This window comes from Akebia trifoliata, chromosome 4, assembly GCF_017979445.1.
Source record: "Akebia trifoliata isolate Shusen 1 chromosome 4, ASM1797944v1, whole genome shotgun sequence".
NCBI lineage: Eukaryota > Viridiplantae > Streptophyta > Magnoliopsida > Ranunculales > Lardizabalaceae > Akebia > Akebia trifoliata.
Window position 1 is genome coordinate 7,925,450 of NC_141378.1, and position 24,733 is coordinate 7,950,182.

General features: G+C 33.3%; 1 protein-coding gene and 1 long non-coding RNA gene across 7 annotated transcripts; both read right to left on the minus strand.

Moving 5' to 3' along the window:
* Window positions 1-6,171: 6,171 nt before the first annotated feature.
* Window positions 6,172-15,137, minus strand: LOC147403467 (uncharacterized). 6 transcript variants are annotated; one of them, XR_015177505.1, is made up of 5 exons: window positions 14,855-15,136; window positions 10,208-12,442; window positions 9,896-9,969; window positions 8,621-8,706; window positions 6,172-7,842 (listed from the first exon to the last, which is right to left on the minus strand). It is a non-coding gene; the product is annotated as an uncharacterized LOC147403467 (long non-coding RNA). The 6 variants fall into 6 exon arrangements; XR_015177507.1 differs by lacking the exon at window positions 6,172-7,842 and adding an exon at window positions 7,855-8,268 and having other exon boundaries at window positions 14,855-15,137; XR_015177504.1 differs by lacking the exon at window positions 6,172-7,842 and adding an exon at window positions 7,855-8,445 and having other exon boundaries at window positions 14,855-15,137.
* Window positions 15,138-16,929: 1,792 nt separating this feature from the next.
* Window positions 16,930-20,376, minus strand: LOC147403468 (ammonium transporter 2 member 5-like). The gene is made up of 3 exons (XM_086437564.1): window positions 19,789-20,376; window positions 18,762-19,047; window positions 16,930-17,480 (listed from the first exon to the last, which is right to left on the minus strand). The coding sequence occupies exons 1-3, from the start codon at window positions 20,374-20,376 to the stop codon at window positions 16,930-16,932; spliced, it is 1,425 nt and encodes a 474-aa protein (XP_086293690.1).
* Between the last annotated feature and the right edge of the window lie 4,357 nt (window positions 20,377-24,733).

Below are 24,733 nucleotides of genomic sequence, written 5' to 3' on the forward strand. Positions count from 1 at the left end.
TAAAGAAAAAGGCGCCCGAACCAAACTCCAACCAGTCTCTACTTTAGAGAAATCCCCTCTAAATCACTGTTCACATCTCCAAATATAAAAGTCTTGAGAAATTTTAGAGGAACTCTATAAATTACTATTCATATTTTTAAATACCTACTTTATCCTCCTCTTTTCAGTCTTTTCCAGTCAATAAATAATATTTTAAAGGATAGCTAGTATTTTAGAGAAGGAGCCAGAAGGAGCACAAATTGGTTTGGAAGTGAGCATCTTCTTCAAATTTAGAGAAGATGCTAATTTGGAGAAAAAATTTAGAGACATAGGAATCCATGAAAGGAAGAATATGTAAAGAAAATATGGTATAAGTGGATGTAGTGGAAACTTTCTATACTTCATTGGAGAATATGTAAATGGTGCTCATAATTCTCTATGTATTGAAATTAATTAAGAATATTATTAAATCAAAGTAACAATGAATAATCTCTCCAACAAGGAATCAGTTCCCTTTCTTTTAAGGTTATTAGTATTATTGAAACCAATTAGGATTAAAGCATTTGTATGATTCAATTTTCTCAAACGTTGGAGAAGAAAAATCATTATTATCAGAAAAAGAAACATCCACCCATACGAATATAGAGAAAAAGTGTATAAAGAAAATAATTTTTCTCAAAAAAAAAACCCCAAAAATAAATTTTCTTACCAAATATTGGCCTATGTTCAATAACCTTGAAAATGTTGATTCGAAAAAGAAAAAAACCCTACAAAATGTTAAAAAGACAGTTGTTCTTAGTTTTGTGAGTGGAAGGTAATTGTGAAATATTATCTTCATAATTTTCCTCTCTGAAGAAAAAAACATTTTTTTGTAGGGTTAATCTAAAGAATATTTTTCCACTAAGGTTGAAAAATCTTTTTTTATTTATTTAAATATTGTTCTCTAATGAAAATGCACAATCATATACTTTCAAATCATAATTTTCTGAGAAACTGTTATATATCATAAATATAATAAGTTTACTTTCATCTCAAAGAATTCTGGATCGATCAATTATACAAATCTACATGTATTGAGAGCATCCTTGTTAGACTTCGTGTTATTGGTCATCCGGGATTCTGTGAAATTCTGGATTGATTTTCTTGAGAGCAAAAATCTCTCACGACTTACGACATCTCTAAAATATAAGTTTTCCAATGATTATTAAGGATTTCCTCAGGATCTTACTATTGTTAAAAATATGAATATCTTCTAATCTCAACCAACGTCGGACACTTCCCTCTTTTAATAGTTTTCTTTGTTAAAGCTGTCCTGTCGTGGACCAACCGTTTTTATTTATGAACTAAAATATGGAGGCCTGATGTACCGAGTCATCCGTGCCTCCATTTGGTCCCCTCTTAAGCCTCTATGCACTCTTCAATTTATTTCACAGCTTCTCCATACGCCACATTATACTTGGTCATTCAAAGATAATAAAACACACACACACACTGTGAAGCACAAGTATTTGGTGGGACGGACAACACAGTAGAGAGAGAGAGAGAGAGTACAATTGGCCCAAACCTATGACCTATCTATGAATCATGGCCGTTTTAACATTCTGCCACCACTTGTTTGGTTACATATATCTCTATAGCTGTTTGATTAAGACATATAAAAGGGCTATGTTCGGAGTAAAACTCAAGTTTATACTAAAATACGATTTGATAGTATTTGTTTGGATATTTTAGAAATAAAATATTTTCCATGGCTGTGGGTAAATGTTTTCTTATAGTTTTTTCTTTCTTGGAAAATGAATTTGCCATGGGACGAAAAAAAAATTAGGTCGACTCTCCTATGTTGACCCATGTTACTTGTGATTAACTTTTTCTCGAAATTTGATTTTTTGTGTGCATTAAAACATGGAACATCTGTTTCCTCAAAACAAATGTTTAATCAATAAATTATTTGTTAAGAAAGAGCATGATTTTTCTTTTAAAATGTTTTATCAAAAACATTTAGACATCTAGAGGAAGGTGTTAGTTTGTAAAGTTGGTTAAAGCTTATCCGTGTTGATACCATAACTTATGATAGCAAAAGTACATTATTAGTGCTTTTGATTTTTGAAAAGAAACCTTTTAACTATTGATGTGTTTATGCTATATTTTTTTTAAATAAAAGTAATTATATATGCATATGGGACAGTTCAAGGGTTAACAATCGTGACAACAGTTTTTTGTAAATCATTTTTTATAGGATTAGAAGTTTCAAAATAGGCTAATTTTTGGTGAGGATGATCTCTATGTTGACCAAAAATCAATCATGTCCGAAACTCCTAACCCATATAAGACAAAACATTTAGGCCAAATAATTGATTCTTCTTTATATATATTATATGGTCAGATCAAGATCTGTTGTGTATGCGAACACCTTTGTGAAGCTCACTAGTAATATGATTAAACATCTATTAGATATTTCATCAAACACCTTGTAAGTCACACTTTCTAAGACTTTGTTTGATAATAGTAATGAAAGAAAAAATTCAACTAATAGTAACAAATACAAAGAAGATAAACAACCACAAAAAAAAAGTAACACTACCCACAACACGAGATTTTATATGATTTACCCAAACGCTACGTCCACAGAGGTATGAGCATTGGAACCCGATTTCACTATGAAGAAAATAGGAAAAATCGATACAAGGAAACACCTTTTTCACTTACTTCAACTTCTTTTAGATCTCAATATTTCAAAATCTCTCAACCTCTCTTCTCCTAAATTTTCTCTCTTTTTCTACTCTATTATGTAAAAAAGACTTAGACTTCTAATCAAAGTAAACAAAAAATCCCTTTAGAAACATCACAAAGTGGGCCACTTACATATGTTACAAGTCTAACCCAAATTGCCTTAGACCGATCAAAAAACACACATTATTTAATTGGGTCTAATTGATTTTTAGCCATCCTTCAATAAGATTAATCATTTTATCCAATGTGTTTTGCCCTATATGGATTAAAAGTTATAAAATGGGCTAATATTTGGTGATGATGATCTCTACACACCAGTTTATAGGTTCGAGAATCATGGACCATCCATTTTTGGTAAATCACTTTTGATGGGGTTAGACATTTTAGAATAAGATGATTTTTTGTGAAAATGATATCCTCATCATAATATCATCCTCACCTTAAAATTGTGCAAGTCAACTTTATAAAAGTTTAGTCTGGTATTAGTTAGAAAAAAGAAGTCTTCCAAATCATACAAATGATCTCTCTCCTCATTCTTTGTTCTTGTTAAGGAGATACATGGGTGTGCATGCTAAGTGGTGATGTTGTTCCGTTCAAGTGCATATGGGCATAGTGGTTTTTAATACTTACAAGGTGTATTTTGCACTTTATACGAATACAAGGTCACGACGAGCTCTTTTCAATCTGCCAATTGTATCTTCAATATTCAGTGTTCATGTTCTGATTTATTGGATTGATTGTCAAACTAAAATGTTTCACTTGGATCAACTTATATGTGCTTGACCGTTAAAAGTACCATTGATTAGAGGGATTTGAATGTTGGCCCTTTGGTCAAGCAGGCGATCCTCAGTTTGTGTCAAGGAATAATGGCCAAAATATCGGTTGTTAAGGAAAGGTTGGGCAAGAAAATATCAAGAGTTGTGGCTAATCATGCAAAGTTTTTGCATATAATTTTGATTCATGAACTTTCTTTTACATTAATTTTTTTAAAAGAAATAATCGAAATAACCACTCCACGATAAGCCCCCTTTTGGCATATGTACCACATGCTTGCCATGTGAACCTGACCATCATACCAACTTATCTTGACCCATTCAGGACAAACAAGAATCATGAAAAATCTACAATTATTTTTAGCAAACCAATGGTTTTTACTACGATAGAGTTTTGGGTCACATTATCTTTTATGTGTAAGAGGTGGGCTCAACCTATTAAAAGTTGGGTCTGGCAGTATTTAAGAGATAAAGTACTCCGTCCCTTCTTCTGCTGTTCCATGTGGGTCTACATATCTACATTTGCTTTTTATATTTGTCCCTTCATAGGTCTAATTATTTGAACACAACTTTCAGACTTTGATCCCAGACCCCACTTTAAAGTTTTTTTTTTTCTTTTTAAATCTCACCAAATTAGACCAATAAAAAAAAAGTTATTTTAAAAATACCCTTCTAGTAAATTGATGATAACTTTACCCCATTGCAAAATACAATAGGCTTACCCCTTGATTGTGTATTTTGGATGATTTAATGGTAAAATTTTCATGTTTTTTCAAAAATCTATTCAAATTCTTGAATTACTAAATCAAAATCTTACTGTTAAATCATCAAGAAAAAGCATTATTGACTGTTGACTCACAGTCAAGAGGGTTAAACTTAATCTTATGTTTTGCAAGGTGGATAAACCTAATATCATCAATTTAACAGAGGGGTGTTTCTAAAATTACCCTCCCCCCCTCCAACAAAGCAAAAAAAAAAAAAAAAAAAGAGAGATGGGACCCATTCCTCCAATTACCCATGCCTTGGTTAATTGAATTCAGATGGTTGCACAAATTCCAACTTCCATTCCCATGTTCTCTCACCCACTCTCCCACATTCCTTAGCTACTTTACCTTTCCTTGCCAGAATTCACATTCCCTTGAACACCTAAGCCAATATAAAAGTTAAAAAAGAACATAGAAAGATGAGAAGTATGTAAAAAAAAATACTTATATGTATGCCTTTGTAGCCCTCCATATAGTTTATTACATCTCATTGAACTATTTTGAGATTTGGGAGTGCTGAATCAATCATGATGCCATGGGATTCTGATTCCTTTTTTGGGGGTTTGTTATTGGACCACCCTGGACGTTGTACCCTTATCACTTCCCCACATGGGTTATTTTGTATTTTAGGTTTAGGGTTAGGGTTTATAGACTAATCTGTCCAAAATAAAATAACCCTGACTGATAAAATAAAATAGTTTGTTGCACTCCAATTAAGGTACCTATTATTGAATTCTTACTAACATTAGGCTTGTGACCTTCAAGTTTATTAAAATTTTATACAATAAGAAATTATTAGTTGTTAATATAAGATTTTGTATATTAATATTTCTTTTATTGGGATTCTCGATTTCATCATTCGCAATGGTAGGGAGTTGAATATTTTAGTTTATTATTGAATATCGATGAATCTAATGTGTATTAGTTAAGAAAATAAGTGCATGTGAAGAGGCGAACATGTTTGTGGAGGAACATCAATTTTAATTACTTATTCTATTTCAATCCATGCATCCACAATTGCATTCAACTCTGAACTCCTATGCCATTGAGGATAATAGGCTAAAATTGGATTCGATTTAGCAATAACAGGAGTGTCAAGAGTCCAACCAATTCCTTATTCATAAGTTGAGGAGATTTAAACCGACAAACCTTGAAGTAACACATTAGCTCATTAATTTGCTTAAATCAGGAAAACTTGGATAAATCATATTTATTATAATGTTTTTTCTGTCAACCAAATTCCATGAGAACACCAATGCTTCACATCCAACCAAAGTCGCATTCTTTGCCATTGGGCACTTGCCAGAATTTCTCTCTGATGCTTAAGTTAGATTCAAAGTCATTTCAATATGAATCAATCATCTCCCTAAATAATATATCGATCCTTTTCTTATTTATAGGTTTAACACCATTAAACCCGAAGTTTAGTATTTTGCTTCTGTTACGTTCCTTCCATGATCGATTCCCTGCCCTTCATAAATTAATGATTATCAATTTTTGTGATTCGCATCATCATTACTCAACAAGATGACATATCCCATATCCACAATATCCAGTTGGACTAGCTCCAATTCTAATTAAGAGATATGCATATAGAAAAATAACATTATGATCGAGTTGAAAAAAAAGATTTGTCGTGGTTTCCTAAAAAATATCTCTCTAAGAAAATTGTACCAAGAAACCTCTTTTTTTTTTTTTTTAATAATGATTTTCTAACTCCCCCTCTCCTCTCCTCTCCTGACGTGGCATGTGCATAAAACCATAGATTTTCCTCGGGAAACATGTTTATGGATATGCACAATTGTGTATCCCGAGGAAAAATATATGGTTTTATGCAACACACCACATCAAGAGAGTATATCAGAGGGGGAGTCAGATTATCACGACTCTTTATTTTTCCTCCAATCTGTATATTCAAGGTTCGAAAAGTTGGTTGCTCACATTTCTTTATGGGTCACGATCAGATGCCTTGTAAAAAACATGAAATCCGTAAGGCCGGATAAGATGTCATTTATGATAGGATAAATCCCAACCATTGGATATAATATTTTTCATGAGTCAACGGATCCCGATCCTTAATTAATTCTACATGGAAAGTTTTATTTTATAAGAGCTGTATAAAGTTGGTTGTAAATGTTACGTTGTATTTTCAGGAATGAACCAGAGAGATGAAAACTTCCTTCTCATGTGGATGGGTGTCTCTGTCTATAAGTATCATAATAATAAGGTGAGATAAAAAGTAAAAAGTGGTGAGGGACACACGACAGGAGATGAGCCTCACCCACCTAATCAACTTTCCATGGCAGCTATCAGAGCTCTTTTTGTATATAAAAGTGATGCTCTTTTAAGGTTTCTGGTGTACACTTTTAATGTTGGAAGCAGAGATGTTCCTGCTTCAAATAATTGAAGTAATCAAACTGATAAAAAATAGTGGGCTTTTCTCATCCAATAATGCCCTCTATTTCCCCCTCACTTTCACAAAGAAGAGAATATTAAGTAAGAGAGCTTCTATTGGCACCCAACTTTTACTTATTGCACCCCAATTACTTAAATTATTTTATCATACCCCAATTAAAGATTAAAACAAAATTTAAAAACGGGAAGTAACGTTTTCACACCAAAATTCTCAGAGAGAGGATGGTGCACACTTGATGATGTTAATGCCAGTATACTCTTACCTATTGATGTTGATCTCTCTCTCTTAATTGGCATGTAATAAGTCAAAAAAATGAGGTGCCAACAGAAGTTCTATAAAATAATAGAAAGATTAATGATTATTATTATGGATTAAACATGACATCTAAAAATGCATATCACAATGGTAGATTCTAGGATAGGTTCAACAACTTTTATTGACATACATCTCAAGAATAATCTAGTATAGATTCCAATGCGTTGATTGGCATGTATGTCAAGAATGATCTAGTATGCATTTGAGGTTGAGATGCATGTTTAACCAAAGATACAACATGTGACATAGAAGATAGGAAAATATTAAATGTAATTCCTTGATTGATAAAGACTTTTTTTCTTACTTGGATTCATGTGGTTGTTGGCAATTTATACCTTGTGTAAGAGAAGTTACCAATTTTGGTGGATTTTTTCTATCTAATGAGTATTTCTTCTACATGAGAATGGAGGGCAAAAATTGGTCCAAAGGGCTATCATGCATTGTATGAAGAGGAAGATACGACGGTAACACTAAATTAGATAACCACTCTTTGAAGTCTACGAACATGGTCTATGGATTTGCTACGAATTCCATCAACTAATCTTCTTTTGTGTGCCTATCTACCCTACTCTTGTGATTGTTGGGGTATATCATGTATGATTGATTGCTGTTTCCACCCGAGAAAAATTGTTTGTTGAGTAAGATCCAAAAGAATCAAAATTTTAGACATTTGCATGCATGAGAACACATACCCAAGGGTGGTTGCAAATGCAGTGAATCATCCAACTTCGTACCTCTACTTCAGGTGAAAGATGTAGAGACATAATGAATTTACCTGAAATCCTATACTGAACTTCCGAAAGAATTATCCCTATAAACCAGAATTGTTTGGAGTGACGGACCACAAGCCCATGCATGGACAGACCTGGTAGCATTGGCAAACATTCTTGGATGATGAAGCTAAATGAGGAGTAAGCCATAAAAGGAGATATAGAGACTGTTAATCAACATCAAAATTTTGATATAATAAGAGGTAGCCCATGGAATGGTTCAGATCAAGGTTTATGCGGGCCCATGTCAATATAAGTAATATTTGTTGTGTCTCACTAGAAATAATACAGATTTTTTTGCTGCAGACCCAGTACATCTGCATATAATCCAATTTCTGCTTCATACGGAAGAGAGAACTAAATTCCTGATGTCTCAAATCTGACAATTGGTAGTTGAATCAACGGCCACTAGAGTTAACATCCATATAGGAAAGGAGATGGTGGTCCCCACCAGCTCTACAGAAACAGATCATACGATGCCCAGGCAGTGGGCCCATCCTATTCTTCCCTCTTTAAATCAACTGCAGTAGTATTAAAGAAACAAAATACTTTGGAAGATAGTGTATTAATACACCAGATTTTGCCCGTATAGTGTATTAATACACTAGATTTTCCCCTTGCCCACTGACACTCCCATCAAAGTAATTCCTACCAAAAAAGACTCATTATCATCCCTACAACACTTCCCACGAAAAAAACTATATTCACATTAAATGTGTTATCTTAAGACAACATCGATAATTAACTAAAGAACCAAAGGTGGCTCAATTAGCACGTGAGAGAAAATTTAGATATTCTTTCCATTACATTTACATGATGCAGTTGCAAACCATTAATTTCTCACTTAAAAGTAACCATGTATCTTGGGCATACCTTGGTAATTCCTTCTCCAGGACAAAGAGATTACTCTGGAGCATCACTCACTTTGCAGTCAGCTGGGGAATTTGGAGATAGCGTAACTGTCGAATATTTGAGGACATTCTATTATTATTTCTGTTTTGGATCTTGTATTTTTGTGGTTGAAAGTCTTTATAGAATTAAGGGGTGTTTTCTTTGAAGATTTTATGAACAGTTGGGAAAGGGTTTGTGGTATTGTAAGAGAGTAGATTTTTGTATTTGCCTTCGCTTGGTTGGTCTTCTCGACCAACCTTGCTTTTCTTATCAATGAAATTTAACTTATCAAAAAAAAAGTAACCATGAATACAATATGTAGATATATTTGTCAATAAAAATACTTCAAAAAGAAATACATACCTGTCATGCAAGATCCTTTACCCTTTCTAGAACATAATATTTGAAAATCTCAAAAAAATCCATATGAAGCATATTATACCCTACAAAAAGAAAATAATGTCTTCATCAAAGCATCCCTATCACTTTTGATCCCCTTGACTTTCTTCTAGTCTTGTTGCTTCTTGATTTGTATCAACCGTAGATGATGACCCGACAAAACAATTATCCATGTGTTGATCCAGAGTGATTGGTGTGAGCCTAAGTGTTTATAACTTTTCTCTATCTCTTTGTCAACGTTGTGATATTGACCGTTGTTGGTTAATCGTTCTCACGTTGATTCCCATTGCAACTCTCTCTCTCTCTTTCTCTTCGAGCACGCTGTGATAATGAACGATGTGAAATTCCTTGCACATTCAAATTCATTGATTCAATCTCAACATTTTTTTTTTGCATTCTTTAGTTGCTTGCATATTTTCTTTCTCTCTCATCTCAATATTTTTTTTACATTCTTTAGTTGTTTGCATTCCTTCTTTTTCTCTCTGTGCATGCTGCACCACCAAACGTCGTGAGATCCCCGGGATGATCATCAGGCCAACTCCAATATTCATATTATCTTCCCCTTATTGTCATGACTCACACATGGGTTAACGGTTACTTTGGTTGATTGATTTTTTTTCTCATTTTTTTTGTGCACGTTGAAATACCACTTCTTCAATAGATGGATTTATCACTGGGTGTGTATCCTAGATATTATTTTAAAACACATTGTAAAATTTTGTTAAACACTTAAATTATAAAGTACGTTAAGATATTCTAAATATAGAAGAGCATACAATGAAGGCCACACATCTTTTATTACATGACAATCAAATTATAAAAGGAATTATTAAATGACAAATTCGACAGTGAGCATACCATTGTAAGCTGAGCACTTCCACATTTTCCCTTTTCCTTTCCTTGCAATCTATCCATGGTTCCCTATTACTGTTCTAATCATTTGTGCAGATCAACAAAAACAAAAAAAAGGCTCATAAAGATCAATCCACAGGTAAGCAAATAGAAGATTCATCCACGAATAAATTTTTAAAACAAATATCTAGGAACCCAAATGAGTTATACTAAATAACCTGTAAAACCTTATACTACACCAGTGTGGTGAAAAATTGAAGCAACAATGATCAGAGTTTGATTAAAATGGGTAAAAAAGAAGAACCATGAGTCACATACCGGGGGCAAGTTTGTAGCACGAAATAGTACCAAAAGAAATCTGGTTTGTAGTACCAAACTGTCCCAAAAAACCTGGGTTTCTCAACATCAAATCAGCCCAAAACCTGGTTGTAACAACATGTAAGGACCTTATACTAAACCAGTATGATTAAAAATTGAAGCAACACCAATGAAAGAGTGATAAAAAAAAGGGGTAAAAAAGAAGAAGCGTGAGTTACATACCTAGGATGATAATTTTCAGAGAAAGGGGACTTGAAAAAATACACAAAAAGGATTGTTCTGAATGCCCTTTTCCTAAGACATCTTTACACTGCTAGGCCATCTCAAATGTGATTTAAAAATAAAATAAAATAACTCAATAAAGACAACATTACAGCAGTAGTTAAAATATTAATAAATAATTAAGATATTTATTATTACCGTAATTGCACTGTTGGAAAGAAATGGTAAGCAAACACCTCACCCGGGTAAGTAGAAGAGATGGAGATTATTTAAATTCAAGTTTCAAATTTGTTCCATTACCAATGTTATCCATGTGTTACACCACCCATTAATCTAATTTCCATAAATCAACACCAAAACCGACCCATAATTCAAGCCCAAACTCATATTGATTAGGCCTCAAAATTCGTCTGATCAGCCCAACCCATTAATATCCCTTGGAGGAGTTTCATTGATGATGGTTTTATTCTAGAGCAACTATATGTTTCAGAGCAATCCATTAGAAATGGGTAATTTTGAGGTACTTGATTGGTTTTGGTAAAAATTGGACGTACCCCACCTGGTTTATAAAGTGATGACATACTCCATTGACTCTGGTTTTCCATCGGAGACTACTATAAAATTACTGATATATTCTCATCTTCAGCCACTTGCCAAAAAATAAGTAAATAATTGCAAAACAGGATTTGTTTCATGAAGAGTGAAAAATATAAAGGGTGGTTAAAAAATAGTGAGAGTAGTGATTCCAGTCAGGTCTCAATGTTAAGCAGCAATCTGGTGGTAATTAAAGTAAGTTATCTTAAAGTCAATGTAGCAAATGAAAACATGTTTTAGCTTTCTAAGTTTGAATTCTAAAATTACACAACAATGACAACCAAAAGTCGTTAATACGAATTCTTAAAAAGCGATGGGCAATGCAACAGTTGGTAATTTTTGTTAATTTTTTAAGTTAATGGAGTGATTTTTTTTTATAGGTTCTGAAACCTGAAATCACAATTGAATGGATCTTGGAATGATACAATAATCAAATTAAATGGAAAGAATAAACTAAAAGTAAGTTGCGTATATTGTGCCATCGCCAGATCCTTAATCCTTTCGCTACCACAAACCAGTGTACCCCAACCACGGTCGATCCAAGTTTAGCAAATCAACAACTTGGAATATCTCTTGGCTGACCTTATCTCTCTTATCCCTTACAAAAGGGCATGCAATTCTTGATTGGGATAATGAACCAAAACCCTTATTTATAGATGGAGAGAGAGGGGAGGTAAAATGTTTCTATTCCAATTAGGTATCTAACCCATCTGAGAAACTGCAAATAATAAACCTCTTTATTTCCCATATTAAACTTGTAATATGAATTTCATTAGTATTAAAATTTTAAAGAATTCAACTGCATTTAGAAACTCATTATATGTGGGCCACATAATGGAAAATTTAATAATTGATATAAAAATCTAGCAAAATAATAACATACAACATACAATCTTAAGCTGTTGATAGAGGACAGGTAGTTCAAAAATGGAGTCTCGCAAACAAAGAAGTATCGTCTTTGAGTGGGTTTGTACTTTGGGAGATGATGTTAACTAATTACATCCGGTTAAAATAGGCTAGGTTATCAGGGATGGGTAATTGAAATGATAAAATGACATTTCAAACCTCATCCATAACTTACAACAAAAAAAAAACACTTCTGGAGTATTTTTCAGTGTATTTCCTTTGCCTTGTATTAGGTCATTTTGAAAGGATAAACACCAAGAAGGTGAACAGGATAAAATAAAGGAAGCTTAGGCCAAGAAGGCGACCAGAATAAAATAACCCTATGTTTCTAGCTGCTGTTTAAGAAAGCATGATGTGTTAGAATAGTCCAAACCTAATACCAATTGGGTAACTTGCTAGCGGTTCGAGCCCTTTTGAACTTGACCCCTTTTCTTCTTTCTTTTCTTCCTTCCTTGTTGGTCTTGTATTGTTTCTTTGCCGGTCTTCTCGACCGCCTAATGAAATGAATTTTACCTATCAAAAAAAATAAAAAATTGAAATGTCATGCCAGTGATGTACCCTATCCATGCCTCTGCAGTAACAGCAGGAAAAAGGGGGGAAAGAAAAGGTACAAGGCAAAAGTGCAAAGTCTCTAATTATGAGATTTCCTGGTTTTTTCATAATTCAACTCAACACTTGAGAGTCTCGATAGGGTCGGACAAAACTCTTATTATATTTCAGACCCTACACATCCTACAGTCTACATGGACTTTTGTTTGATTTTGAAGAAAACGGTGCCCAAAAGTGCTACCTTCTTCTCCCAAACCGTTTGGGCAAATAGTTAATGCTTGACACATCATGCATATTTGAGAAGGTGAAGTCCAGATTCACACAGAAACAAGACAACTTGTTCAAAGCAAAAAAAAAAAAAAAAAAAATTATGAAGAATTTCTACTGGATTCCAAATGTACCCTTACGTATAAACTTAAAATTTGATGATAAAATACTCTACAAAAGAATGTAAAAGAGTATCCAATAAGGGTAGGATGATCAGTAAATAAAAGAGTATACAATAAGAGTAGGATGAAAAAAATACCTAAGTAGATGGCACTGAAACCCATGGTTTTAAATCTCATCCAAGACCAAGATGATTCGTCTCGGTATCGTCCACCACTGAGACGGATTGACAATTAGTCTCAAAACTGATGTGTTTCTCCAAAGTGAGTCCATTATGTCATTGTTGAACGGGACAACTCAAATAAATCAGATGACTTGGTCTTGTTCATGGATGAGACGATAAGTCAAAACGAGTTTTAAAACCATGCTGAAACCAGTAGTGCCTAGGTATTACTTCAACACAAGGAAGTCACCTAGATGGATCACACTAAAAGACCTACATCAAGCTCAGATGCCAAATGTGACAACTCCATTAGAGACTTACAGGTTGTGGATCCAATCCCCGTAAATCACATGTATTAGCTTTATTTCCATTGATGTTTCTATTTGAAGTTGTGATATGTGGCACTTGTTGGGACCCATTTTTGAGTGGATTGTAGGTCCCATTTCATCCATCTCTTTGCACGAATCCCCTACTATCTAATGGGCACATGAGATCCCAGTGGTCGATCAATTGATAAATCATCTTCGTGATTGAGAAATCAAAATCCAAAGTCGCTTCATTGCAACTTTTTTTTAAATGCCAAAGTCTTGATCCCATATCAGACCAAGAAAAGAGAGGTCATGTTAGTTATAACTTATAAGCCGTTTATATCCTAGACTTGGGTAAAATTAAGATAGGACATTGACCAAGGTAACCACACATGTGTGCACACTAAGCCGTGCCGTATTCAGGTCACGGATAGGAGGACCATGGACTTACATGTAGAGAGGAAAAAATCTGTGCGCACACTAAGTCATTTTTTTTACTTCTAATTTACAGATTCTACTGTTGTTGGTTGGTATTTCTTTGCAATCGGCCTGTCAAACTGTTAATAATATCAACTTTTATTTTAGTTCATTGATTTCTCTATATCTTTGATATTCTATTTACCAAAAACAATAGACCGTTATCCTACACTACCACTCTAGTTGACAAAAATAGTTACTTGTTGATATTAAGTTCCACTTCTCCTCCAATAGCCATTTTATTTGTGATGCCCGACTTATATAAACTTTCAATCATTTCACTTCCATGTTCACAATGCTTCTCTTATGCTAAATTATTTTTTTCCCACCTTTCCCTCATCCTTTTTCTTTTACATTTTCCACAAGAGTGTTATCTTTAACACTACAAGGGTCATTTATATCAGTTTTTTGTGTCCCATTCTCAATGCTTTGCATCAAACCCAACCCAACCCAACAAGTACTATGTAAATGAAAAGTCCAATACCCAAAAGCTCCGAATCTGCATCCTACTCCATAATTGGCATGATTATGACGGGAACCAACAGCATCTCCCCCATAATTCTAAATGAAATTCCATGGGCATTGCTCATAGCTTCAGTTCATCTATATAAAGCATTTTTATTTTTTTACATTAATTCAAATCATATTCTACATAGAAATGATTCTAAGTTTTTCAAAGCTTTGTATTCAAGTTCTTAAAAAATCGAACTTGTAAGACAGCTCCAATCCTGAATAAAACTTGGAAATTATAAAATATACAAACAAGCATTTCTTCCTAATAATTCACACATGTAGCCCAAAAAAGAGGAATAAAAAAAATTGTCTTTTACAATCAAGATATCCAACTAAAAGCACATAGAATCGAAACAAAAGCTATAAAATCCTTTTTTTCATTTTTTTCAAAATGGGACCTTTTGCCTGGTTTCCTTCTCTTTGATTATTAGGTCATTTTGTTGAATTTAAATAGATTTATAATCAAAATCAATTCAGAATCTTGAAACCAATGTGAGAAATAGAGAAATCTGAGAGAGCATAACTGACCTCCAAGAATCTAGATTCCGTTCAAGCCGAATCGATTCGGCGAGAAGCTGATGCTTCTCCTCAAAGGAACAAAGAATATTTTAGCGGCAGACCCCAAAATTCTAAGTATTATTTTGATTTTCTCCTCTACATGGGAAAATGACTCTCGGTTCACCTTTTCAACAGAGCGTCTATTGTCGCACCAATTTTTGCTAAGAGCACCCAAATTCATATAAAATTTTCTGCAAATCTTGGGATGCTAATTAATATCCTTCTCAGCATTATTGTGATTGGAGGGTAGATTGAGGTCAGCTTAGACTTGAGCTTCTAGACTCGGGTCGTCCCGACTTAGTTACTTTAGGGCGGATTGAATAAGCCTAATTTGTTTTGTTCGGGAAAGGAACTTTCTATCCTACATAAGAAATAAAACCTCACCAGTTTACAAAACATCTGCACTTAAAAATAGATCACAGCAATATCTATATGCCCATATACGTATCAATAAATAAATAATAATAATAATAAAAGAAGAGTTGCTTTTGTCCTACCAATTTTTACTGACGCCACGCCACACCAATTGTGTAAGTCTTTGGTGATTTATGTAGGAATTGGCGTGGCATTTTTGAGAGTCCCTCATCCTTTTTACTTTATCTACAAATTAAGTGAAGCACTTCCCCATTGTAAATAAAGTTTTTTTTTTTAACCTTCAATAATAAATAAAATTTTAATTGTGTTTGATATTTTGTATCCAATATCGTTGGACCTATAATTTTCCTTTAATAATTTATGCCTCACCATTGCAAATAAGGGTAATCTTGTCCCTAGAAATAGATTGTTTCTCTATAGTGAGAATTTGTGACTTAGATGACAAAAAAGTAAGGTTTGGAAAGAGTTATTTAAACTTTAGAGATGATTTGAACAAATATTTGATTGCACTTATAATTAGAACTTGATGTTTTAAAATAAATAAAAACTTTTATTTATGAAATGAGTTATATTTGATCTCATGCAATGTAGATGTTCAATGGTATAAATCAATCAAATAAAACCCACGATAGTATACAATTACAAAAGTCGTATTAAAAAAAAGTGCAATGATTTTGTAACTCAACTTGACAAGATAACTCAAAAACTCAATTGATGTGTATTCTGCAAGAATCGTAGATTTTTCCCTTGAGATACACAACTGCACATCCCCATAAAACATGTGTAGTTGTGTATCCCGAAGGAAAAATCTATGATTCTTGCACCTGCCTCGTTAGCAAGATTTTGAGTTATTTTATCAAGTTGAATTACAAAATCAGCACTCAAAAAAAAAATAATAATAAATAGCAAAAATTGTATTCTTTGGATTGTGGTTAGTTGGCATGTATTTGAGGTGTGAGTGCATAAGATCTGTACTCTTCCACTGTTTTATTGTCTTCCTCTTCTTCTCTTTTTTCAATAATAATACCCCTTCAACTATATAAATTGACATTCTTCTCATGATTCAGGGTTAAGGAGATAGAAAAGAAAAGCCAACGAGTATTATTGGAAAAAAGGTAGAAGATGACAAAGTTGGAGGATATTGTTGAAAAAGTTGGATGCCCATGCCGTTAGGCATGGGAAAAGTCCAGTGTTTTAATAAATTAAATGACATTGTATAAGCTATAGAGTATTTTAGACATCAAAATTTAAAATTATTACTGAACATTATTAATCTCCTAAATGTTTACAATTACAGTTCTTTTTAGTATTTAAAGAAATTATACTGAAAAAAAAAACTTAGAGAGATTGTGATTGGATCCATATATAGTTCAATTGGTTGACAAATTACAATGCCAATAAGGCAATAAGGGTTTCAGTACTCCAGCTTACCCGCACAAACAAAAAGTTTAAAATATAAAATAAAGACAAATACACCAAATTATTGGAACATTTAAATTATAGTACTCAAGCTCATAGCTCCATGGACCAAATCTTGGAACCACATAGCATGAAGTACAAGATTCAATCCCAGGACAAAACATAAGGAAATCTTAGTTATTACTGCAAAGATTAGTTCATGAACACTCAAACATAGGAACCCTTTCATTCAATCTTTTCCAATTAATCCCTCATGTCATTTGAACCTCATTCCTTGGTTTTGCCATGGTCGACCCGAACTCTTCAATGTCATAAACGGAATTATGCTTTGACGTCTCAAACTTCTCCCCATCACCCCACAAAGCATAAGCCTCTTCCCCATGTATGGCATCATCACCAACTTGCATGTCTTCTTCGCTCAATCGAAGTGGTACTATCACCCTTATAAGCAAACAGATTAAGCTAGTCATAATGACGTTTAAGACAATAATGAAGACAATTCCTAGTAATTGAATACCCATCTGTCGGATCCCATCAGAGGATCGACCCGTCGTAAGCCCGTAAGCAAGCCCAATGTACCCCTCCCATTCCGTAAAGAAGAGGCGGTTAAGCCTAGGCTCGGCAAAAAAGCCCGTAAGAATGCCACCTAAGCTCCCTGCCACAGCGTGCGTGTGAAAGACAGCCATGGTGTCGTCTACTTGCTTTAAGAGTGCGATCTTCTTGTGAAGAACCATCATGGTGTACCATGGAATGCTTCCTGACATTATTCCCATGAGGATGGCAGCCCAACATTGTACAACTCCTGTGTAAGGTTATTTTGGGAATTTAGTTCTGATATCTACTAACAGGTAAGTTTTTAAAACAGAAAACTTACTCTTTTGTGAAAATTTAAAAAATAATAATAATTTTATGCTTGGTACAGAATAGAGAAATGTAAATGATTTATTTTATCAAATTATTGCATATTTAAAAAAAAAATGGTGATTTGGACTTACCTTTATAACCTATTGGGCTTTGATTAATATTTGAGATACACCATCTTTTCAAATTCATTTGATCTGTCAACTTTAGAAGATTATTTCAGCAGGACCTAAATGCCCCTATCTCCACTTTCTCACCATAAATCCTTGATTTTTCACCTTAAAAAATCAATCATCTTCTAACTTTTCAACCTCTGCACTAAATAATTCCTTAACCTATTTGATATATATCTTCGATCCGTCTTCTTCAATCTTTCATAGAAAACCCTTGATTCTTTTATAAAAGAATGGTCTTCTATTAAATTATGTTTTGTTCTTGAAATTTGAAAGAGATGGAATCTTAATGTTAGAGATTGGGATTAAAATTTATCACTCTAAAGGTAGAGGTTGAACAAAAAGGATTTTAAGGAAAATGACTAGGGATTTTGCTAGAGATTGAATATGAGGGTATTTAAGTCATTTTCTTGAATATCCCAAGGAAAATTGGCATCTAAAGGGTTATGCTATCCGTTTGAATTAGACTTTTGAATTTATTTTTCCACAAATTTCATTTTCCATGATCATATATCTAAAAAATTAATATTTTCTATAAAAAAATTACCTCGCAATCACTTGCGACTTGGAAAATGATCCCACACAAATCTTTGCATCCTTAATGATCTCCCAAAGTTTCAAATCCACTCAAACAAGTTTAAAACTATGATATTGTTAAGTGACGGTGCTTAATTACATATATAAAAACAAAATTTGGATTCGGTATTTATTCGATGTCGATTAGTTTGAGAATATTTTGTAAAAAGAATCGTGAATTTTTCAAAAAATATTCCAATGATAATTTTTAGGTTTTTTATCAAAATTCATCATCTTCACCCTCTCTAAAATCCTAATCTTGTTCTTGAGATTTAAATGTAAAGAAAATAAAATTTTGACTGTGAAGGATAATATTTTTTTTACCATATTTCAAGGTTAATCAATAAATAAATTATTAATTAAGAAGAATTTTACAAAAAATTAATAAAATTTCGAGGCTTTTTTTTTATATTTTTTATAATTATGGTAACATATAACTTTATAGAGATGAAAGGGTAATTCGGTAATTTTACCTGCAGCCGGTGTGATGCAAACCAAGCCAGTGATCATTCCCTGTACGGCTCCAATAACAGATGGCTTTCCAAAGAAAAGGATATCGAGAAAGAGCCAAACAAGTAAGCTTGTAGCGGCACACACGTGTGTATTAAGTGCGGCTAGAGATGCATCAATATTAGCTGCAAAAGGACCACCACCGTTGAATCCAGTCCAACCCATCCAAAGCAGGCCCGCGCCTGCTAGCATCAGAAGGATGTTGTTTGGTGGGAACCTCTCTCTGTCCTTATTAGTCCTAGGCCCAACCTTTTACATATTATCCAATACAACCGTAAGTATGATAAGAAGTTATTTACTTATTTATTTAATCATTAAAAACTTAGCATTTTTCGTCATGTTCTTACTTTTACTCATGGTTCTTCTCCATGATGAAAATAATAAAATATGCCTCTCATTTTTAAAGTCTCAATCAAATAAACAATTTATCTTATTTTCTTGAAAATTATATCTAAAAGATACAAATATCTAATTATTACTGTAAGTAAAATAGAATTTTCCTTGTTTCTAAATTTTTTAAAAACATATATATTTTAATTAGAATTTTTAAAATTCATCAACTCGACTGAAACTAGGCTGAGTTGACTCATCTAAATTGGATTTCAAGGTGGCTTGGCCCCCAATACTCGATGAAACCAACTTATCGATTCAGCTTGAAAATGCACAAAGTCGGGTAAAATACTCGATAGAGTTATTTGGCTATATATAAAATATTTTTTTGAGTATTTTTGTTTGAATATTTATAAATTTAATATATTTTTATTTGAATCGACTCACGAATTTTCAACTTGCCTCAACTCAATGGATATTCGAGTCGAGATTCCAAGTTTAAAAACTGTAATTAACTTTTAATAGACCATATCATATTTTCATGAATTTTTTTTCTCATGTTACTTATATTGTACTCTCTGGGGTGTCATTGATATATGGTTCCCTGCAAATTCCTTCATCTTAAATTAAAATATATATATATAAAGTATTAGAACTCACCCAATAAGCTGCAGTGAATCCAGCAACACCAGATGAGAGATGAATGACATACCCACCAGAGTAATCGATAACACCGGCCTTCGCCAACCACCCGTCTGGGCACCAGAGACTATACGCGCCGATGGTGTAGGAAAAAGTAAGCCAAAGAGGCACAAATAACATCCATGCATGGAAATTCATCCTCCCTAGAAGTGCCCCAGCAATCAAAATCAAAGTTATTGCTGCAAATACAAATTGAAAAAACACCATAGTAGCTGAAGGGAACTGTCCTGCATAGGCTTTCGTAAGCAGAAATTCTTGATCTAAGGCTACATTGGGCCTTCCCCAAAAGGCAAAAAGTCTGTCACCAAAGGACATACGGTAAGCCCACCCAACCCAACAGACTAGGACTGTGGCAAAGGCATAAAGGGCCATAAATGCTGAATTTACAGCCCATTTCTTCTTAACTATGCTACCATAGAGGATCACAAGCCCTGGAACACTTTGTAGCCCGACTAGAGTTGCTGCGGTGAGTTGCCACGCGTTGTCACCCTTGCTCAACCACTCGGGGCTCGCCTCGTTGGGGATTAGGTTAGACGGGAGTGCCATTTTTAGCGTATCAATCCAGAAGATTAGTTACTAGTTGGGTGAAGAAAAGAATGGATATATGTTGGGCTCTTTGGATTTGATGGAAAGGTTGGGTTTTATAGATGACAAGTCAAAGAATTTAGTTTGATGTTATTAGCCTGGTTTTGGTGTTTCTTTGTTATTGTGTATTGGATGGTCCGAAAGTTTTTGTTGTGATTTGACTAAATGACTTAATTGCCCTTCCACCTTTTTATGTTATATAGTTGGATTAACCCTTAATTTTAATTAAAAATAATAAAAAAAAATTCTAACCTTCCTGTCTATGATAGTTAGACTAAAAAAGCCTTCTCAATGTGCCATGTGGAGGGAAAAACAGATATAGCCAATTACACCACACGATTAATCGGCCATAGTCAATTTTCCCTTCATGTGGGGTCATATAGAAGGCTAGCTAAATAACATTGATAGCTTGATTATGTTAATCAGGCTAGTTCTACTCTTAAAAATATATAAATTTTTTGTTAAAAACGATGGGTTGTCGTGTATGTATATATATTGTGTAGCAAGCAAAGGAAATATATTTAAAAAAAATGGAAGAATATACAAGAGGGACTCTCAGTTTACAATGGGTTGTCTTATATATGCATGGCTAAATGAGTTTATGTTACCGATATCTTATGTTAAAATATTATTGTTAGAGTAATGCTGAAGTGACCTCGAGATTGTATATCAATCACACATCTTGACGTGAAAGTGTATGGGAACCATAGATCTTTCATTGAGATACGAGTGAAAAGCATCTATGGTTCCTATCTAATTTCACGTCAATATGTGTCATATGAGATACAAACTTGAGGTCACTCCAGCACAACTCTTATTGTTAAACTCTTAACCCAAAAATAAGGTGTATTTCTATGGTTATGGTAGAGTCTAGAGTCAATAAAAAGTAAAAATTTTCTTTCAAGAAAATATTTGTATGAAGAAAATAATTTAAGTTAAATTCGACGGACCTTGGCATAGAATTCTTCCATTTCTTCACCTAGTAAAGTTCGGGTTGGATCAGGGTGGATCCAAGACCATCGATAACATTTAGATCATGTTGGATTGGAAATAAACACCATGCATATAAAATTAAATGTGCCTAATATACCCAGTTGTACTCTCATTTTTAATGCATGGATAGCATTTTGAACAATCCAACCATATAATAAATTATTTGTAATTTAGAGACCATCATCCCAAAATTTTATTCAAATGTGTTCTTAACCACGTGATTGATTTGAATTCTATAATTTTGGAATAATCATTTAACTTGTAGACAACCTTTTAGATGTATTTAATAATGGTAGAATATACTGTTTTTATTTTTTATGAATATGACGATTTCTTAGAATGATTAAGTGTATGATTTTATCATTGAAAATGTCATCAAAAAAGTGAGTATATAAGTTGGGCATATAAGAACATGAAGAATATGCTTACTTATACAAAATATATTCACACAATTATTATAACTAACAAATTTCACGTACTATAGTACCGAGTCCTTATTGAATCAAATCATGGTTGATCCAAAATCAATCAGATTCTTTATCAAATTGTATCCTTATTGTCCCAAAACTTTTCCATACTTTTAAATTATTGGATCAAATGAGATTTTGGATCAGCCCAGGATTTTAAATTAACATCAAGCATTGGGCCCATATTGAAATCAACAAAGCTTGCCCACCCCTAAAATAATAATAATTAGGCTTCTATAGTGAATCTTCTATGGTGAATTCAGCATTCTCAATGTGAGGTTATAAACGTAATTTTACTAAAACAAGAACATTGACGCTGCCATTCTGGTTTTGCTTTCTAGTTATGGCTGAAATGTCTTTTAGCTATTTTGGCGGAGAATCCAAATCCACGGGAAATCCCGCCAAAGCAGCTGGAACTTCATTTGTTTTTGTGTAATTTAGATATACCAACGTTTTGGTAATATTTGAGACACCCCTATATTTACAGATTGGTGACCTGCCCCCTTGACCTAGGTTTTTGTCATAAAAATTAACATCAAATGACTTAAATGCCCTTATCTTCACCCTCTAGGGTAAATTACTTTGGTTGTATTCAACCTCATCTTCAATGTGTGATAGAAAATCGAGAATTTATTATCCAAAAATCTTATCTTGTTCTTGAAGTTTGAAGGTTTACAGAGATAAAATTTTAAGGTTGAAAATAATCTTATAAAAATCTTTGATCTTCAAGTAGTAGTAAACTGATTTAATTTCATTATCAATCCACCGTCCTCAATGTCTTGTAAAAATCTTTGAAGGAGAAAGAATTTTAAAGTTAAAGATAAACCTAAAAATTTTATGATCATCATGATGTTTACTTCTCAAGTAAATTTATTCAATTCATCATCTTCAATGTCTTGTAGAGACCCTTGATTTTTTTTATCAAAAAATCCATCCTTGTACTCTAGAAACCCTTGAGGTATGAAAAAAATAGAATTTCAGTACATTAAAAAAAAAGACTTAAAAACTCTCCTGTAAAATCAATGAAGACTAGGTTAAGGAGAAAAAATCGTTAAGTTTTTACTAGAGGCTAAGCACAAGGACATTATGTTAGTTTCTATTATAAAACATAGGTCAAGGGGGTATGTCATCAATTTGAAAAAAAACAGAGGTTTCAATAATATTGATCAAAACGTGGAGGGGCATGTGTAAATCATTCTTTGTTTTTAGTTTCTTCCAAGGTAACCTAAGGTGTCAACATCGATATTGATACGTGGAACATGTCACTTTCTCCAAAGTTACACACCAATGTCAACTGGTTCCTTCGATGGTTTGCCACTCTTGAATGAACCCCATTCAATATTGTGTAAGAAGAGATGGTTTGGTTTGGTTCATGAGTTTGATTTCAAATCTCACGGTCACATTAATCAAATTATGATCATAAAGTATTTATGTTCCAAAGACATGCTAAAAAAATTCAAGAATTTTACAAAGGAGTGTCAAAGTTGACTCTTACGCTAAAGAGTTAAAGTTTTATATATATATATATATTAGAGATGTGTTCGAAGACAAGAAATTAAATTGGGATTGTATCATGTTATCACCAATCACATGATTTAGAAAATATTCAAAACCCATTACATATTCTACACTAAATAATAAATATATCGATCAAGTTTTGAAAATGTGTAATCTTTATCATTCAATCATTGCATATGCCCTTCATGGGGAAAGGGCACAAGAACCGTTGATCTTTTCCTTGTGTATCCCGAAGAAAAAGATCTATGGTTCTATACACCTTGCCGCGTCAATCGCGTACAGACTAAGAGAAAATTTTCGAGTTAGAAAATTGTTTTCACGATTCAACTCAAGTGCTAAAAAATCAGTATTTTCAGCAATATTTAGTTTTCATAACTATTTCGCTATTGTTTCCTCATGGTTTCATTATCATTGTTATTCTATTACAATAATTAAGTTTAAATATATAAATAAGTTTTCTTTACATATTCCACCAATAGGATAAAAGTTGTCCCAAAGTAGATAATAGAGATTGGGAGAATGATCAACTCCCAAACTGTCGGATCAAGGTTTGATGACAACCCTAATCGAAGATTATGATTACTAAGCTTTAAACCTAAATCTAGAAGTTCCTATACACCATAAAGTTTGGGCTCAGACTGGGTATTTCGAAGTCTCAAACCAAGTCCATCCCAAATCATGAATTGGATTAGGTATTCTAAAAACAAAGTCCAATCCAAACCTAAATGGCTCACACTCTCTAAGGCCCATCACAAAGGCCCACTGCATGATAGTTTGGACTTCTAATGAACTTGTGGGATCCACCTTTTAATTCCTTTTATTTCCCCTTTAGTTTGTTAAGAGATTAAGTTCGAAAGTTCAAAGTCTTGTTGTACGGCCCCATTTATTCAATAAAAGTGTTCCCCAAATTCTCGTCAAAACTTTGCCCGCTAGGGAGCACTTGGTTTTGAAACTTTGCAACGAAATGTGATTTTGTTTAAATTACAAAAGTTGAGAAACTTTTTGGAACGATTTCTAAAGTTTCTTTCTTTCTGGATATGTTGAACTTTGAAAGTGATCAAACGTGTAGACCATGCTTTTGATTTTGAATGTGTAATTTACCAATGAAACATTTTAGATCCCTTAATTAAGATGATATTGCAATATCAAATTTTGTGTATGTTAATGTTGAATTGATAAAGATGGTAATAATGTTTATAGGAATGGTTTCCTTTAGGACTAGTAATGATCTGGAAATATATCTAATTTATGAATCGGTCCAATTCGGAAAAAAAAAAAAAAAACATGAAAAATCTGATTTTCAGATGTACCTCGATCCGTTCAGAACAAAATTCGATCCT